Source organism: Podarcis vaucheri, assembly GCF_965113315.1.
Source record: "Podarcis vaucheri genome assembly, chromosome: 6".
Taxonomy (NCBI): domain Eukaryota; kingdom Metazoa; phylum Chordata; class Lepidosauria; order Squamata; family Lacertidae; genus Podarcis; species Podarcis vaucheri.
In genome coordinates this window covers 67,488,477-67,500,779 of record NC_138764.1, presented here as the reverse complement: position 1 = coordinate 67,500,779, position 12,303 = coordinate 67,488,477, and the positions used below count along the sequence as shown (strand labels likewise).

General features: G+C 40.8%; 1 protein-coding gene and 1 long non-coding RNA gene across 10 annotated transcripts in view; one reads left to right on the top strand and one right to left on the bottom strand.

Annotated features, from left to right (window-relative positions):
- Window positions 1-12,303, top strand: part of LOC309535373 — a 214,986-nt gene that overhangs the window by 174,703 nt on the left and 27,980 nt on the right. The window lies entirely within an intron of this gene.
- The window catches only part of PFKFB2 (6-phosphofructo-2-kinase/fructose-2,6-biphosphatase 2), a 36,116-nt gene that overhangs the window by 5,450 nt on the left and 18,363 nt on the right, over window positions 1-12,303 (bottom strand). For 3 of the 9 annotated variants that reach the window (XM_082228345.1, XM_082228344.1, XM_082228346.1), the window contains exons 13-17: window positions 11,536-11,598; window positions 10,542-10,612; window positions 6,710-6,901; window positions 5,009-5,031; window positions 1,464-2,984 (exon numbers count right to left, since the gene is read on the bottom strand). In XM_082228345.1, the coding sequence (XP_082084471.1) occupies window positions 2,918-2,984; window positions 5,009-5,031; window positions 6,710-6,901; window positions 10,542-10,612; window positions 11,536-11,598 (416 nt within the window). In that variant the 3' untranslated portion in view covers window positions 1,464-2,917. Of the gene's footprint in view, window positions 1-1,463; window positions 2,985-5,008; window positions 5,032-6,709; window positions 6,902-7,238; window positions 8,072-10,541; window positions 10,613-11,535; window positions 11,599-12,303 lie in introns of those variants that run through there. The other 6 variants (XM_082228347.1, XM_082228348.1, XM_082228349.1 and 3 more) reach the window with 6 other exon arrangements.

The window sequence follows — 12,303 nt, the reverse complement described above, 5'->3', positions numbered from 1 at the left end:
ATACAGGGCTTAATTAATTTGGAATTAAGCATGCTGTGATGATAGCATTACATCCAGTTACCCAATTCAAAGTGCTAGTTTGGACTTAAAGGTAAAGGGACTCCTCACCATTAGGTCCAGTCGTGGCCGACTCTGGGGTTGCGGCGCTCATCTCGCTTTATTGGCCGAGGGAGCCGGCGTACAGCTTCCGGGTCATGTGGCCAGCATGACTAAGCTGCTTCTGGTGAACCAGTGCAGTGCAAAGAAATGCCGTTTACCTTCCCGCCGGAGCGGTACCTATTTATCTACTTGCACTATGACGTGCTTTCGAACTGCTAGGTTGGCAGGAGCAGGGACCGAGCAACGGGAGCTCACCCGGTCGAGGGGATTTGAACCGCCAACCTTCTGATCGGCAAGTCCTAGGCTCTGTGGTTTAACCCACAGCGCCACCCGCGTCCCAGTTTGGACTTATAAAGCCTTAAATGACTCAGGACAGCAATACCTCAAGGACAACATTTCCCCATATGAACTGACCTGAACCCTGCACTCATTACGTGAGCTCTTCCTTCATGTACCCCCTCCACAAGTGGCCCAGAGGGTGGCAACATGAGAACGAGCCTTTTCTGCAGTGGCTCCCCATTTGTGGAATGCTCTCCCCAGGGAGGCTTGCCTGGTGCCATCATTATTTAACTTTTGGTGAGAAGCAAAAATGTTTCTCTATAACTAGGCTATTGGCCTTTTACCATCTGTGGCCTTTTACAAATGTTTTTAATGTATTCCTATCACTCTTTGTATTAATGTATCTATGTGGTGTTTATTGTCTGTTTGTTTATAAGTTGTTTTGGGTTGCCTTGGGCAAGATAAAGCAACTAACAAATTTAATAAAAACAACTAATAATAAGTATGGTAACGGGTTCCATACTAAGCATGTACATATCCGTGACTGGGTAAACTGTAAGGTGGCAGTTCGTGGAGATTTCCCTGCAAAAACCATCAAGATACAGTCTAGTACCTTTACTGGGGAATTCCTTAAAGGGTGGTGGTTTTAAAGTTAACAGTATACATCAAAATGTAAGATATCAAACTCCTCACCTATGCCTGTGGTTGCCATATGTCCGGAATTTCCCTGACACAGCCATGATTTGGCTGTTTGAAACTGTGTTTGGACAGAAAATGCAGAAATGGCTTGGAAAATCTGTATGCATATTGGAAGTTTAGTTTTTAAAGAAAATTTTAACTTTTTTTGTTATGAGATTTCAACAATTTTGTGCCACTTTTTGAAATATGGCAATCATACCTTTGCCTCTTAGGGCTGTCCCAAGGCTCTAAAGGGCTTTGTGTAGATCTACAATAACAGGATTTGTATGTTTTAGATGTCTACTATGTAATTATAGGCTTGTGTATTTGGAGAATATAATTTATTCTGAGGGTTTACTCTGAAAGTGACCATCATTCAAGTATGCAGTCCACTAATTCTTTTGTACTAGGAGAGTTTCATCACTCTCTTAGTGGTCCTGTCTTTTTCCAAGTGCTTAAAACTGTAAAAAGCAGGTACAGTGGATGAAAGCACGTCTACGCATCTTGAATGTGTATCAGGAAGCAGAAACCAGGATACATCCACTGTCATTATTCTAACCACAGAAAGTCTGTGGGGTTGGTTGTTGTTTTTAAGTAGATTTGTTGCACCAGGGCAACTTTAATCCACTTTAATTGTGCAAACCTAACTTTAGTATGACCTTGAAGCCCTCCTGCAAAATACTGACAGTCTGGAGGCAAACAAAACCTGTGGGTTTCCCCCCCACTCCAACTCCCATCAGTCTCAGAGCCAGCAGGACCAGGGGTTATAGGAGCTGAAATCCAGTAACATCTGATGGACTACAGCTTGCCCATCCTTACTTTATGTGGCTGGTCTGGGCAGAAGTCTCATGCTCTCATTTTTCCTCATCACTGCCCCACCCTCTTATTCCTTTACTAATCAAGCCATTTAAAAATAATGGAACAAATTTCCAATTTAAAATATTCAGTCATTCATCAAAACCTGGCTGCATTTCACAATCCTTGAACCAAGGAGACCCACCCTGTTGCCTTCTCTTTCCCTCCAGCAAAGTGAATCAAGTTTATCAGGGGGTGGATTATTGAAAGTTCACAAATGTAGCATTTACCAAGATTATTATTACTATTATCATTTTACAAAACATACACCAACAAGATTGCAATTATGGGAAAATGCAAGCACTAGGGTATGGGAACCTATGAAAAGGTTTCCAGGACAGCCAGGGACAAAACTGAAACATTTTCAGCAAACAATAAAGCACATTGTGCAGGCAAATAATCTTTCTTTGGGAGTGTTCCCATTAAGGCAAAGTACGGGAACAGTGCCAAGTATCGAAAGTGCATTCCAGACCCTGAATCACATATCCCTGCATCTATTTCCTAATATGCAGCAAATATTTAACAAAAAAAAAAAATCTCTATTATTAAATAACTCCCATAAAGCAGCTAGGGACCACAAATGGATTGTTGTTTCTAGGAAAAAATGCATTCCATAAATGGCAAGGAAAAGCGACTCCCACATTTGTTGCAAGGCAGCTGTCACAATCACCATCACATGCAGGGCAGAAATCTAACTCCACAAAGCAAAAATACCACAAACAGAAATACACAACCTCCCTCTCTCTCTTCCACACACACACAATTGTACAGGACGATCACAACTATTGGGGAATGTTACAAAAATAACCACAGATTTACAAATATTAATACAGGTGAGGTCCACACACAAAATGGAAAAAGCTAAGATATCAAAGAGAGACTTGCCACAGTTACATTTAGTAATGCTGCAAAGGGGAATGCAGACCAGCATAGTTGCAGAGCAATAGAAGGGGAAGGAAATTTAAGAGACTGGCCATTCTGTGCAGGTTTGCAGCAAATGCCTCCTTCATGGGACAATCTCACTTGGTGGTAGCGAGACCAGGGGCTCACAGATGATTGCGTCTGATTTCTCCCTGTAGAGAGGGAAATAACATGCCATTGACATATCCTCTCACATTATAATGTGAGAAAGAGACAGCATAGTATTTTCCAACTCTTTGTATTCTGCTTCTCAGGGACAACTGACAATGTCTAGGTGTGCTAGACACATCTAGCTGGCACTGTTAAGGCATGACATTTCAGGAGGACTGCAGCACACAAGCACTGCAAGAGCAGAATCAGATCTGATCTGACTACCTTCCTTACCAAGAAAAGACAGAGGATTCTTTACAAAGTGTGTGTGAGAGAGAGCAAATATGCAATAACCAATTCACAATTGCTAGATGATTTGTTAAGCATGTCCAATAGCAATTGGCTGCAGCAATGTGATGTCACAGAATGTTCACAAACTGTTAACAGATGAATTCTTTCATGCAACATTCTATGACAGAAAGTCTGTCTCCTCATATGGCTTATGACTCACATTTACAACACAGTCCTATGCATGTCTGCTCACAAATAAGTCTCATTGAGTGTGACAGAGCTCATACATGGGTATAAGTCAGATACAGGGGTATAGGAGACTCTGTGACTTCCTACCTATCTCTGAACTTCTCCTGTGTTCTTAATTTCCTTTCTTATTTCTTCCACTTATATTTATTCACTCTTCTGTTATCTCTCATTCTCTCATTAATTCATTATCATAACCTACACCTCCTCATTATATTTACTCCTGCGTGAAGGGCTATAACTCGGTGGTGCAGCATCTTGATGAAGGTCTCTGGTCCAATCCCTTGCATCTTCAGGTAGGGCTTGGAAAGTCTCCCATCTGAACCTGGACAGCGGCTGCCAGTCAGTGTGGAAAACTGGTCTATCAGCTTGATGGACCAATGGTCTGATGTTCCTGTATTCATTCCTGTACTCACTCCTGGTAGCATTGTATTAGTTCATATGGCCAGAGAGTGTGAATCATATTACTTAACAGATACTCTCTAAATAGTGCACAGGTTCTAAGAATCTACAGGTACCAAGTCACACTTGGCAATTTCTGCAACGTGGTAGCTTGCTTCCACTATTCTGAACTTCTTCCCACTATTCCTGGTACTGGAATGTGACCAGCAGCTCTCAGCCTTACCCTCTCAACAGTAATCTCTGACTTTTTGTGAGATGCAGAAGTGTCATTTTACAGGGTTATTGGGAAACAAATATATAATTTACAAAATTCCTGTAAACTGAGCCTCGAGAGGAGATTACGTATCAAGGGATTAGAAGATGCCTTTGTCAAAATGCTTTGTCATTAATTTGCTTTTATCCTGTCTCCATGGCAATGCAAGGCATGCCTAGAATACACTGCTGTGAATTTAGCCCAGAATTCATCCCATTGAAGAAACTTACAAATAACTGTAGACTCAATAGGTAACTGCAAACCATCGTGGCTTCCCCATGAGTGCAACGGCATGGAGTCTTGTAGGGACCACAGTTCAATGGCAGAGCTCATGCTTTGTATTCATAATATTTTATTCTGTGTTCAGTGTCTGGCATCTCTAGTTGAAATAGGATCATAAGTAGAAGGACTTGGATGGATCACAGCCTGAGATCAGTGCACACCATAGCAGACAATACTAAGCTAGCTAAACCTGTGGTCTGACTCAGTACATGGCAAACTTTTATATTCATATTTTAAACTCATTTGCAAACACCTGCAGTCATGCTTTTCATTTTTGGCTTAAAACTTAGCACATCTTCGGAGTATGAAAAAGATAAGGCTTGTACAGCTTCAGCAAGCTTACTTAAAGATAGGTTTTATACTTGATTCTTTGTTGTGCTTCATCCATCTTGATCATTTTGAAAGAAAAGTCACTTTTCTATAAATGGATATTGATCTATGAGCTGTAAAATATTCCACCCAACTTAAAGGGGCTGTAATTTGTAGGAGAATTATTTGGTACTTTCTCTCCATGTACATTCCTTTGAAACAGACTTCTAACCATCTCTTGGTATATGTTTATTTATCAAAAACATACAATTACACATGCAAACTGTTCACAACGATACTCACAGGCAAGCACTTCCCACTTGAAGCTGCAAAGAAAGAAAAAAACAGTATAGGAAAGCTCAAGCTGCAGTTCAATGAAGATATAAGAAGCAAGAAAGCAGAACAGCACTTAGAAAGCAGTCTTCACGAGCAAGAAGACCAATATTAACTTGCATCCAAAATTATTGCAAAATGCAAGCCAGTGACTGTTAAATGGCTACCGGCCTAGCATAATTACATATAGCTCTTTCTCTCAAAGCAAGTGAGCAGAAGCTACAAGAACAAATTGTCATCTGCATTTTTTTTTTATCACCATGCCCAAGAAACACATTTCAGTTTTAGCATGAACTACTTATTAGTTGGAGGTGAGGCCTACTATCAATTACTGTTTTTTATACTGAAGTCATTGCCGAAAGGCTCTGCAAAGAACAAGATTTCAGCACCAGTTTTTCCTGTTCTTCCATCAATCTGCTTCTCATATATTACAGTGACAAACCTGGGTATTTTTATTTTTTTTAAAAGATCCTGGACTACCATATCAAATAAAGAGATTGCAAATATTCTGAAATCCTGTTTCATCTACAGCCTCACTCCAGGAACTTGCTCTGGCAGAGACTACTGTCTGACATACACCCTGGAAACTGGGTCTTTGTTTTATTAAGCAACAGAGCACTATGTTGTAGCCTGAGAAATAAGCAGCTGAAGAAAAAGCAAAAAAGCAAAATGCAAATCAGCAAGCAAAATTGCAGTGATATTGGAAATGCTGCTGAAAACTCTATCCAATCTGAGGGATATGCAGCAAATTACTGCATATATAGTACAGTGGTACCTTGGTTGTCAAACTTAATTCATTCTGGGAGTCCGTTCGACTGCCAGAACTGTACAAAAACCAAGGTGCGGCTTCCGATTGGCTGCAGGAGCTTCCTGCACTCAATCAGAAGCCGTGTCAGATGTTTGGCTTCCAAAAAACGTTCGCAAATTGGAACACTTACTTCCAGCTTTGTGGTGTTTGGGAGCCGATTTGTTTGAGAGTAAAGCCGTTTGACAACCAAGGTACCACTGTATAGCAAATATGACTGTCCACTGTAAGAAATTATGTATATGTTGGGTATACTGTGTAGAGCCCATGAACTCAGCTACAAACTACTATGGATCTGACAAATCTGTCTTAAAATGCTCACTTTAGATAACAGCCTTATTCAAGGGGCTTTTGCTTAGCACTAGAAACATATTTTCCTCATAAAAAGGAAAGTTTTGCAGCAACAGAAATAATTATTACTTTTAAGTGTCCACCTATAATTTTCAAACCAGAATACTTCAAAGTACATAGCTATTTGGAGTGGCCTGACATGAACTCTTTGGCAAAAATCTAAAAGGCCATACAGAGTTCTTTGCATCAAGGCCTCCTGAGCTACTCCACTTTTGTGACAGTCACACCCTGAAGGTTAACAAATGTGGTCCAAAGGCTGCAGCTGGAAGGGAAATTATTTAACACCCCCCCCCGGCAATGCACGAACAGAAGCATCTTAATCATGCACAGTAGGTTCTTTGAATCCTGACTTTTGATGGTAGGTTCTGTCCAATAATCTCACGTAAAGCGTCACCAGCTTTCAATTGGCTTGAAAAGGACAATTTCTGAAGTAAGGAGTGACAGGTGAAATAATACTGCACAATTTTTGCTGTGCTTGAAATTGGAATAGAAGATTAGGATAGAGATATTACCACCTGAACACTGTCTTGCAGCTTTTGTTGATCAGCCCCGTCTCGAGCCTCCCGGAACAGAAGAGACCCTGCCGGATTGAGAGGCTGGCTCCCAACACTGTAATTGCGAGGACGTTTTAATGTGTCCGGACTGGCTAGTGGTGTAAAGCTGTTCCTTCTCATCCTTATAGGGGTTTGGCTCTTGGGAATGTTGTTCTGATTGAAAATGGAGGATATTATAAGGGGTGAGAAATCGAATCACAGAATTTTAAACCACAGTTAAAACACCACTGAATATTGTTGATACCAGGCGCATATATATATACTCTGTTCCAGTAACAAGAAGCCGAAAGCACCAGCCTGAAGATGACGAGTGAGACCTCGTCGAAACGTCGCCCAGACACCCCGACTCTTACACGGGAAGACACCCGAAGACACCAAAACCTGCATTCCTGTACCCGTGAAAATCTACGAAAGCAAATATATATATATATATATGCCACTGATATTAATATCTCTGCTTCATATGGTGTGCTCTCCTGTGGTGAAGCACTGAATGTGCCGAAGTACGGGCACATTTCTCTCTTCCTCCAAGTGCTTCTCATAAGTGCAGGGAGACTGCTGCCATGTTATTGTGAACTGTTGTTTTATTTTATATACATCTGGTTTTTTGTACCCTGCCTTGTTATTGCCTATGAAAACAGTATGAATATTGTAAGTAAAACATTAGCAAAATAAACCTAAATAAGGTTCATTTCTACCCAGCTGTATTTTCTTAGAGAAGAAGAGGGAAATACAAATGAATGAGTAGAGTTTTACCAGGTAGGGAATCCTTCAGTACCGCTCGGGCAGGTTAAATATTAAATGCTGCGTGCTCAAGGTCTCCGCATGCAGGATATAATTCTTGCTCACCAATCAGATGACTTCAGCTATTTTTCTTACGTAAGCTGTTTGGAAGTGTGACACTAGGGCAGCCTGATTTTCAGGGTCTACTTTTGGCTACAGCATTTCGAGTGAATATTTTGTTGCTGCAGCTAAAGCAGCACTCTGTGATGCTCAGTTGAAATAGAGCTCATTCAGAGCTCCCTGCAATTCCTGGTTGCAGGGCTGGGCCAACACAAGCCTTCTTGGGCTAGTCTAAGAGCTCTCAGGAAGTCACAGAAATAAGTCTTCACGAACCCTTCCTCTGCTTTAAGCCCATGGTCTCTTTTATAGCACAGCAATGTCACGGAAGAACTGGCACGAAGCAAAAGTTCAGCACTGCCCCTTGCACTTGAACTATAACACCTGTTCCCTTTGGGTGAATCTGTCAACATAGTGACAATGCCAGGCTGTTCAGTTTCATTCATTTATTTTCTATCTTTCATGAAGTTTCCTTGATTAGTCCTGAAATCAAGAGAGAACTCCTGTGAATACAGTAATACTTGTTCCGAATGTTCATATTGAACATACTGGCCAGGGAATTGCCTGAAGGCCCATGAAGCCACCAAAGGAAGTCTGGTCTGTTCAGTGCTTGAATGGGTAACCACCCAGGAACCACATAAATACTGCCTTCTGTTCCATGGATTTAGTGCCTACTAGCGACACAGTATGGCACACCACTTTCCTGGCTTTTGACCCTGGCTTAGAATGGGACAAAAAAAAAAAAAAAGCCTGAAATCAAAACGAAGATGATTTAAACAAAGTCCTAAAAAATCTTGGTTCATGCTTACTTTCACCCTACTGTGGCTACACACTGAAATGTATTTTTCTGCCCTTCAGCGTTTTCATAATTGTTTTGCTTTCTGTGAGTCCCAGAAAAAACAGCAAATCTAATCATTTGAAATCTAGATGGAGTAAGAGAGGTGAGGATGGAGGGTAGGGGTAGAAGGCCTTGCTGCAGAGCAGAGGGCATCTTGTTTCAGAAAAACAGAAGAAAAAATACCTTTGTAATTCAAAAGAACATTCCGGTCATTTATTTTATTCATAGTATAAACTGAGGGCAGCTAAGTTAAAACATCCCAAAAGTGCATTGGTTCACAGTATATTGAAACCACCTAGTATTTTTTGGTCTTAACGATGCCCTGGGACTTATTTTCCTTGTAAAATAAAAACTTCAAACCAGCAAATTCATAGGATATATATGTCATGCTGTAATGTAGTACCAGTTGCATGCAGATTTTGCATATTCAAAGCACTTAATGCTTTTGAACTGAATGAACCATTGCTATAAGATTGCTAAGCAGTATCAATTGCATACTAGCTATTACAGAGCTGAAGGCAAAAGGCCTAACTGAATGCTTAAAAATAAATAAATCTTGAATTGTGAGTAAACAATTTTTAGCAACCTGAATTAGATCTGTTGGTACAACGGCACTAAGCTCACAGCAATCTCATTCTTACAGTAAATTAAGCAACCAAAAAAAAAGGCAAGGTTGGGTTTCAAGCTGTAATAATGTAACTTTATTTCCCCAAATAACTATATCAAATATACTGGCTGCTATTTTGGCACTTCAAGAAGAAGAAGAGTTTGGATTTGATTTCCCACCTTATCACTACCTGAAGGAGTCTCAAAGTGGCTAACATTCTCTTTTCCCTTCCTCACCCACAACAAACACTCTGTGAGGTGAGTGGGGCTGAGAGAAAGAAGTGTGACTAGCCCAAGGTCACCCAGCAGCTGCATGTGAAGGAGCGGAGATGCGAACCTGGTTCACCAGATTACGAGTCTACTGCTCTTAACCACTACAAGATTTCCCTCCACTTATGACAAACTGATATGCAAAGGTCACATTTCAGCCTTTTAATACAGTACAAGAACATACAATGTGTGTACAAGAATTTGGACTCATCCTGTACTTTGGCAACCTCTTAAAGAGGCAATAGATCACCTGTTACATGATGACTGGTGAATGGGTGACGCAAGATTTTACTTCTTTTTCTGCTTCCTCAGATTTCCAATCAGGTTAGACAGACAGGGGAGGTAAAGGTTTTCAAGTGATTATGTCCACAGAGAGTACATTGTGACCTGGTAAATGCTTGCCTGGATTCATCTTACAGTTCACATATCTAGATATGCAGTTCACGTATCTTGCATGCCAAGAGCAACAATACAAAGCCTAGATGTGCCTACTCAGAAGGAAACACCAGCGAGTTCAGTGGAACTTACTCCCAGGCAAGTGAGTACAGGGTTGCAGCCTGAACTACTAAGTCTAAGGACGCATCTTTATATTTTACAACTCAACAAAATGGACCATATCTGGAATGCAGCAGTGCTTTTTACTCCCAAAACCATTAACGATATACTTTAAAGCTCTAAAACATTCAAACTGAAGATCAGACATTTATTTCTGAGGTTTTTTAAGAAATACTATCATGATAGCCCTTTATGCATTTTTAAAATAATAGCCTAAGAAATACATTATTCATCCCTAAACAGTATTTTGAAAGCATTTAAAAAATCAGAATAGGCACACATGCACACATATATGAGAATTCTCCCACTGTAAATTTGATCCCTCAGTTCTAATCTGATAATATATTCCATGACTTATTTTGAAAAAAAACTACAAGAAGGGGACAGTATTTTCTCAGAACCGAGGGTGGGGGGAGCTGAGTGTGCCAGAAAAAGATTACCCTCCTCATGAGTAAAGCACAATGGGCCCCATCTGAAGTGGACTAGGAGCTTCCCATTGATTTCCAAGTGTTTTGTACCCATAGCCCAATGAAACCAAAATACTTGGGCCTAAGTTGTAAAAAGTTAATGAGATTTGACAGCTCAAATCTAGGTACGTCAAGTTAACAGTCGTGGGTCAAACTTTCAGTTCAGAAACAAACAAAACAGAATACACAGGAAAGGGCTGATATATATTTTACATACTGTTGTGGGTGGCTTGTCCCGGTGTGTGTCCACAGCTTCCACATTCAGGGAAATCATTTCCAATTTACAGCCTTCATAAATGTGAAAATGGAATACACTTAAAATCATGCATTACTACATTATTAGACAAGGGGGGGGGACAATAAACACACAGAGAGAAAATCCTGAAGTGTTAATTTTAGCTCCAAAACTGAAATGCAAAGATGCTTCTGAGGAAGAGACGGGGGCTCCACTATATGCACCCAAGTTTCCTCAACATTCGGTCTGGATTGTTTCTTATTTGGGCAAAGAATTCAACAACACAGGGTAGGTTATAGGTGCAATCCAATTGGTGCTTCCTGTTCTTTTGCTAGAAGAAGGGGCGTTTTTGGACCATTCTTGCTTTTTTCTCTCTGCAGCTCCTTCCATGCTCCCTTCCACCTGCTCCAGATGGTCCTCCAACACTCTGGAGCTGATTTTGTGGGCTGCTGGGAGCTGTAGGGGGGAACTTCCTCTTCTGTTAGTACAGTCATACCTTGGTTGTTGAATGGAATCCATTCCGGAAGTCCGTTCAACTTCCGAAAATGTTCAACAACAAAGGCGTAGCTTCTGATTGGCCGCACTCAATCGGAAGCCACGGAAGCCATATTGGATGTTTGGGTTCCAAAAGAACGTTTGCAAACTGGAACACTCACTTCCGGGTTTACAACGTTCGGGAGCCAAAACGTTCGACTCACAAGGCGTTTGGGATCCAAGATACGACTGTATTTGTGTCTGCTATGGCAAAGGCACTTCTGCAGATAAAAGGGCACCAACTGAACACAACCCTATCAGTCGCTCAGTTTACAGGAGGTGGGGGAAAAGATGATTCAGGGTGGTGAAATTACTTTCTGCTAGCTCTGTGAAACAGGTGCAATCTGAACCTTGTCTCAAGTTAACATTCTAAGCACTAGTAAGCACTAGAATCATCGCTTCCTCTCTCCCTGCCCACATTAATAAACCAACAAATACTTACCATAAGCAACTGGTGTGAGTTTAAGGATGGTATGAAGAGGGCACCTCAGGTAGGGCAGCTCATCTATAAGAATACAAGTGGAATCATAGAGTTGGAATCATCTAGTCAAACCCCCTTCAATGCAGGAATCTCAACTAAAATAAGAATTAAAAACTACCAAGCATGGTCCAAAATGTACTTTATGCAACAACTCTCCTTGTTGCCTCAACTCAGAAGGAACTTTGTGGTAAACGTGTGACACTGTGGTAAGACTCTTGGGATCGGAGGGTGTAGTAAATGCTAGATGTGCAAAAGCCAATTAGCAAGAGATAATTTCAATCAGTCTGTGCAATTATATCCCGTATAAATCACTCGCAAAGTGGTTTACAAGAAATAAGATCCTACACTTGTCTACTCAGCAATAAGTCCCATTTGGATAACTCCTAGGTGAAGTGTGTGTATGGAACTATAGCCAAAGCATTTTTAAAAAATAAAAACGGACAGTCATCATGAGAATGAAAATTAAGAACAATGAAATAGGATAATAGGCACAGAGGAGTTGTTAATGCTGGAACTGCAGTGAGGGGAATGAGCTTCGGATGTCATGATAAATCTGGTTCCCATGCACTGAAGTCCTGAAGAAAATATTGCGTTTGTGTGATTTTCATCAGTATGTTTTTAATAGTGATGTGGTTCCTAATAATGCATTTAGGTCATGTGCAGTTTGGCCCCACGCTGTTCCAGATAACAACGTGCTTTGTAATAGTAAAGATGTACAAAAACAGCTCT